General features: G+C 30.4%; 1 protein-coding gene across 1 annotated transcript; it reads left to right on the forward strand.

Moving 5' to 3' along the window:
* The first annotated feature begins 731 nt into the window (after positions 1-731).
* On the forward strand, positions 732-2831 carry LOC136081191 (zinc finger MYM-type protein 1-like). Its single transcript, XM_065798489.1, has one exon. The coding sequence runs from the start codon at positions 732-734 to the stop codon at positions 2829-2831; it is 2100 nt and encodes a 699-aa protein (XP_065654561.1).
* The last annotated feature ends 4605 nt before the right edge of the window (positions 2832-7436 follow it).

Consider the following 7436-nt stretch of genomic DNA (forward strand, 5'->3'; position numbering starts at 1 on the left):
TAATATTTGTTTAACAATAATTTTTATAAGTAAGTAGTTAAAGTTTGTTTTTTCGTTTTCTTTTTCATGTATTTGAATAAACTTATTATTATTATTATTGTTAAATATAAAAATTTGGGTATATGTATCAATGCTATATTTTTTTTAAGTTTAAATTCTTTAAACGATACAATATAATGGACCGTGGTACGAGACAGCGCTTGTCTGGGTCACAATACAAGAAAATTAGGCTTCAACGTGAAGCAAATTCTGCCAAACAGAAGAATGCTTTGTTGCACTTTTTGAGCAGGTCATCAAGCGAAAAAGCACTGGCACCTTTAGTAGCTTCAACTTCAAACCAAAATGAAGTTGAAATTGAAATCGAAAGCGGTGGAGAAATAGAATATGCGGATAGTGTTAGTGTTAATGAATATAGAAATTCTGGAAATGATATAACTGCTAAAGAACCAGAAAATGTTGATGAAGTGGAATTTATCTCCAATTTAAGTGAAGTTGTTGTACAGAACGTCGATGATATAGGACAAAATGAAAACAATGAAGATCAAAGTGGTGAAGACCCCAAAACCAATAAAGATTTGCCTCTTAATTTTAATGATCCGGCAAAATGGCCTATAATAGATGGTAAATTTAAAGCATTGCTGATGAAGTATGGTCCAATTCAAAAATTACCGTCTTTATTTCCCGAAGATGAACAAGGTAGAAAATTTTCAAGCTTTCATTTTTATCGCTGAATGTCTAATGGCGATAAAATTAAACGCACTTGGTTGGTGTACTCCATTACGAAAGACACTGTATTTTGCTTTTGCTGTAAGATATTTAGTCCGAATAAATTCTCCCTGTCATCGCATGACGGCTGCCGAGATTGGAAAAATATTTCTGTTATTATTAAACGACATGAAACATCAAGTGGCCACACTACTGCATATGTAAATTGGAGAGATCTTGAGGTGAGACTTAAATCAGGGGCTACGATTGATCAAATTAATCAGAAAATAATTCAATCTGAAACTCAACATTGGCGACAAGTTCTTGAAAGAATTGAAACGTTAATTAGAACTCTTGCTGGACAAAATCTAGCATTAAGAGGAACATGTGAAAAGCTTTTCGAACCGAATAACGGAAATTTTCTTAAATTTATTGAATTCTTAGGAAATTATGATCCTATTATGAGTAAACATATTCAACGAATAACAACAAGTGAAATTCACACCACCTATCTCGGAAAAACTATTCAAAATGAAATCGTTGAATTGCTTGCTAATAAAATCAAAAATCACATCTTAGCAAAACTAGAGCGAGCAAAGTACTACTCACTTATTTTAGACTGTACCCCCGATATAAGCCACATGGAGCAGATGACAGTTGTTTTTAGGTTTGTCAGTGCAACTGAATCATCTTCGGAAAAACCAGCTGAAGTCGTAGTTTCTGAACACTTCGTAACTTTTCTTGAATTACAAGACACAACGGGAGCAAATATGACAAAAGTTGTTATCGATAAGTTGCAGGAATTAGGCGTAAATCTTGATGACATGAGGGGACAAGGGTACGATAATGGAGCCAACATGCGCGGAAAATATAATGGTGTGCAAGCCAGAATTCGTCAACTAAATCCTCGAGCTTTTTTCGTGCCTTGTAGTGCCCACTCGCTCAACTTGGTATTGAACGATGCAGCTAATTGTTGTATGGAGGCTGACGCATTCTTTGATTTAATTCAAGGCATTTATAACTTTTTCTCAGCATCAACTCACCGTTGGAGTATATTATTAAACCACCTAAGCGATCTGACTATAAAACCGTTAAGTGCCACTCGTTGGGAAAGCAGGGTCGATGCCGTACGGGCACTTCGATTTCAGATTAGTGGAGTTTACGATGCACTAATTGAAATCGCAGAAGACAATACATTAACTACTGCACCACAAGTCAAGAGTCGCGCAGAGGCTAAGGGAATAGCCAGAAATAATTCAAATTTCAAATTTGTTTGCTCCTTGGTATTGTGGTATGACATTTTATTCCAAATTAATATTGTCAGCAAAATGCTCCAATCACAGGCTTTAGACTTGTCGCTTGCTCTAGAGCATTTAAACGCTACCAAATCTTTCCTATGCGATTATCGCTGTGATGAAGCATTTGCCGCAATGGTTGAAAATGCAAAAAAATTGGCAGTTGAACTAGAAATTTTTGAAGGATTTGATGTGGATGATCCCGTACGCGTACGCAGAAAGAGTAGACAATTCCTATACGAAGGTCGTGATGAACCGATAGTATCACCAGAACAAAACTTCAAAGTATCTTTTTTCAATCGAATATTGGACATCGCAATTCAAGCAATAAATGAAAGATTTACGCAATTATCGAAATATAACGAGTTATTTGGGTTTCTTTACAATATCGGCAACAAACACTTTACGGATGATGAGTTATTGAAACACTGTAAGGACTTGCAGTTAGCGCTTATGTCTGATATCCAATATGATATCAACGGGGTCGAACTTTGGTATGAAATTAAAGCTATTGGGAGACGACTTGATACTTCCAATAGCGATCCAAAAAGTGTATTAAAATGTATTTACACATCTAATGTTGTCGAAGTATTCCCAAACCTTTCGATAGCTCTTCGCATACTACTAACGTTACCAGTCACAGTTGTTAGTGCTGAAAGAAGCTTTTCAAAGCTGAAAATAATAAAATCCTATTTCAGATCACAAATGTGTCAAAATCGTTTAGTTGGTCTAGCTACGATTTCCATCGAGAAAGAAATTGCTGATCATTTGGACATAGAAGATTTGGTTAAAGATTTCGCAGAATTAAAAGCTAGGAAAATTCACTTTTAATTACGATTTGTTTTTTATTTTTTCATGAATGGAATTTGTTTTGTTTTTTATTTTTGTATAAATTCAGTTTTTTTATTTACTTTGTTTTTGTGTAATTTTTCGTAATAAAATAAAAATATACTAAAGTTTGATTTTCAGTGTTTTTTTATTTTCCTTCAAATTGGAAATTATTGCATTTTTAATTTTTGCGGCGGCAAATTTGCATCTCGCCTACACATAGAAAACTGTTAGAACCGGGCCTGGTATAGATCAATATTTATCACAGGTTTTAAGATTGAAGTTCATAAACTAAAAAAAGATAGATGTGACAAATGTTAAAGTATGAAAATGAATCCTTCACCAAACTCAAATGAAAAAATAGAATATGAAATTCACACAAAAAACGAAGCTGAAACCAATGAAGAACGTAATCGTTATAGGCTTAATAAAAGCAAGTGTGTTATTTGCTTAGATATGGAAAATGTTTTCAGCCTACCAACAGCAAACGTTTCCAACTTTTTTTACAAATGAAAGTTGGCTGTTTTTCATTTGACAACACAATGCTCAATATCAAAAAAAAAAATTATAGTCCAGTCTGGACAGAATATACTAGTGGTCGAACAGGAAATTATATAGTTTGTACTCTTCTTGTTATATTTGATCAAATAGTTGCAGATGAACCTCAGGTAACTGAAATTTGTTTATGGAGCGACTCTTGTGTACCGCAGAATAGAAATAGTTTTATGACGATTGTTTTAAAAATTTTCATTAAAAATCATCCACAATTTAAAACAATCATTCAGAAATTTTGTCAGCCAGGACATAGTGTTATCCAGGAGACTGACAGTTTACATAGTATTATTGAAAGAAATATGGAAGTAGCTGAAGTTTACAGTCCAATTGGCCTTGTCAGAATTCTAAAATACATACCTTGAAAGAACCCAATCAAGTTGATTCAAATTAAAGAAGAGCAGATGATGGACTTTCAAACCGTTGCTAAAAATTATTGACTGCTTAAAAATGTTCCATATGCTAAAGTAAAGATACTTAAAAATTCAGCTGATAAGCCACGTAGTGTTGAATACAAAACTGAGTTTAGTTATGAATGGAAGTTGGAAAATATTCTCAACTATAACACTAGTCACCAAAATTTAAATAACAAAAAAATGGCAAACGATATAAGGTTTGTGCAACCGAAGGCGCTTAAAAAAAAAAAAAATCTCAATAGAAAAAGTAAAACATCTAAAACCAATGTTAAAATTCATCCCACTTCAAGACAAAGAATATATGTCATTGGTCTCACAAACATTCACCTAGTGATAACTATAATAATGTTAACTATAAAAATAATGTTAACTATTATCAATTTTTGTTTGCGTCAATTTTCAGCTCTATTGACAACTTGGTTCTGCATCAACTTTTTTTATGAACTTTTGATCAAATAAAAAAATCATTTTATAAATTTTAATTTGCAGACTGTTGTATTTCATTTTCAAGTAAAACAGAATGTTTTGATTAGTCTTTTATTTATATTTACTATTGCAACCAGCTTAATAATTGTAACCAACATTAATTAAGTATAAATGTTTTTTTTTTATTCTGAAAGCCTTAAACTAGTTTTGTATTATTTATTATTTGTATTGCGTTTGCGGCAACATAACTGACCCTCGCGAACAAAAAATTATATTTTGCAATTTTTTTTGGTTTTATGCTTTTCAAAACTGCATTATAATATTTAAAAAATAATTTATCATGAAGGGCTAACAACTAGGAAACAGATTAAAAATAGATTTAAAGTTTCACCGACACTGGAAAAGCAATTTAATTCGAATTTTGAAAATTTACTTCCTCTTAGGTGCTTAAAACACTGGACGGGACGTTTGTAATAGAAATATATATCAGTCCTGATAAGAATAAAAACTTTAAATGTAACCCCCCTTGTATTAATTACTCGAGAGTAATCGTATAAACTACTTTCTGAAAAACGCCGTTTATTAAAGTTTAAAGAAATGCAAACCAGCAGGCTGCATATCCTAGCTGTGGATATGCAGTATCCACAGGTAGGATATGTGGTTCAGTTTGCAACGTTTTTAGATTGAAACCAACCTTTCAAACAAATTTTTATTACTTCTAATAAAAATAAGACTTAATTTACTATTAGATTTGAAAGTATAAAAATTTTACAAAATGATCAACTGTCAGTATTTATGCCCTAAAATTTGAAAATCGAATTACTCCGAATCACAAAAAGTGGAAATACGGCCGTATTGTCAATTTTTTTGTTGTTGCTACATTTATCTTGGTATTAAACACAAAAAACCACCAACATTAAAAAAAAATTATATCCAAAGCACGAAAAAAACTATAAAATGGTCTCACCAAGTACTGTTTTTGTACATAAAATATAAAACGGTTTTTATTGAGTCATATATCTTTTATATCTTTTCATAGTAGACCCCCTCCCCACCTCCCCTATGGCCTACTTAAAATATTCTGCTTCATACTCGCTCTCCTTAATTTTAGCCAAAAAATAGAAACTAGTTCAGTTTGCGGTTTTGAATAAAGCTGTAATGATTTATAAGACTAAAATTTGTATTAGTGAAATTAAAGAAAAAAAAAAGAACTCAAGTTAACAAATTTTGTTTTGTTGGTTGCTTATCCAAATTGGCTTCACATCATGTGAAGCTACTTTTTTCATTTTCAGTAAATAATGTTGTTGCTTTTTTTTATTTCTACTAAATGATGTGGTTTTTTCATTTTCAGTAAATAATGTTGTTGCTTTTTTTTATTTCTACTAAATGATGTGGTGACAGTTTTTTCATTTCTAGTAAAAAATGTGGTGACAGTTATTTTTTATCTCCATTAAATAAAGTGGCGCAAGTTTTTACGATTCTAGCAAATAAAGACTTGAGAACTAAATGGATAATATATTTAAACAGACATAACTGGGTACTAACTAAGTCATCTACTATTTATACAAAACATTTTTGACAAAAAGTATTTAAAACATGAAGGACAGGCAAAAAGATTTTGTTAAATAAATAGGTTAAAATCAATACCAACTATGCATCCAAGTGTCATCCAAGCAAAACCGTCTATACCAACAGTATATGTAGAGAAAAATATGTATAAAATCTCCTTAGTTTACCAGATTGATCAAAACAATAAATATTTAAAAAATGATTTTATACAATATTTAAAATGTATTGTTGATTTTCCATACCCAAAAGGTTATGAAAAAAACATAATGATCATGTTGCACTTTACATTGTTGAGTGATCTTTCCATCTCAGAAAATAATGAGTTGACAAGAACTAAAATGTAAAGGAAGATTTTACATTTACCATCATTTTCTCTATTAAATAAAATGATTTCAGTTAATTTCGTTGAAATAAAGTCTGTAAAATTGTTACTTAAAAGTGACAAAATGTTATTAATGAGAACTTTATATCAATTGTTTAATAATGATTTTGTTTTGAAATGATATTGTGCGCATTAATCATGCAAGCAATATTTCTGAATTAATGGTGATTGCAAATTGTTATCAGAATATGAAAGTGGTTTGATGGCTTCTCAATTTTATTCCAGTGCAAAAAAGTTTACTTTATGATGGTGTACATTTAGTTAAAATGTAAGATTATTGATTTTAAAGATGTCATCTTTAAACAGTTAAATACACTTAAAAGTGAAGAAATCTCGAAACTATTTCATGACGTCAATGACAAAGATTTTACTTTAAACGCAGATTTACGTAAAGCGTAATTACGTTAAAAACAGTAATGCATGATTTTATGTTTTAATTACCTCAGATTGAATTACAGCTAAGAGGTATAATATGGTTGGAGGGAAATCGAAGTAAAAAAAAAAATAATTTTCCGAGGTACAACATAATTTCCAATAAAGTATCGTATAACTATCATAATTTAAAGTTCACCAACCACATTCAACTTTTAAAAAAACTGTCCAATGTAATAGTTTCAAAACGTCAAAGCAATCAAAGCATTCCAAATAAAAAAAGTTAAAAAAAACTGGATGGGGATGGGGTGGCGATAAAAAAATTTAATTAATTATATCAATTTATATAAAAAATATACGTATACATATACATGTAATCATTAAATATTCATTTAAATTTATATAACTTTTATATAATAAAATATATATATATATTTTAAATAACGTATACATATATTCATTCATAGGAAAAATTTGTAATCAATCCTAATTGTCTAAATAAAATTAGAAAAATCAATCCTTACAATCATGCAAAGACTTGTGTATCGAAATTACGATACAAAAGTCTTTGCATTCGATTTGTGTAAGTCGATACACAAAATTACGATATCAGTATTACTAATAATATTTCTAATTTCTTTAAATAAAATCAGTTATTATAACTATTTAGATAAAGTCACATAATTTCTTTAGTTGCTACTTATATGTAATAATTAGGGTTAAGGTCCAAAACTTTATATGCAACTTAACTGTACAAAACATGTTTTCTAATATAGGGGAACCTGTTGTACCTTTGACCACGTTGTACCTTTGGTCACTCTACTCTGTTGGCTTACTATTATTATTTAAAAAAAACGGGAAGTGTCATTTGAAATAGTAGTCCATGACAAC

This window comes from Hydra vulgaris, chromosome 06, assembly GCF_038396675.1.
Source record: "Hydra vulgaris chromosome 06, alternate assembly HydraT2T_AEP".
Lineage (NCBI taxonomy): Eukaryota > Metazoa > Cnidaria > Hydrozoa > Anthoathecata > Hydridae > Hydra > Hydra vulgaris.

Bases quoted from the DNA above. Each gene is read 5' to 3' on its own strand.
- LOC136081191 (XM_065798489.1), top strand. From the start codon at position 732: ATGTCTAATGGCGATAAAATTAAACGCACTTGGTTGGTGTACTCCATT.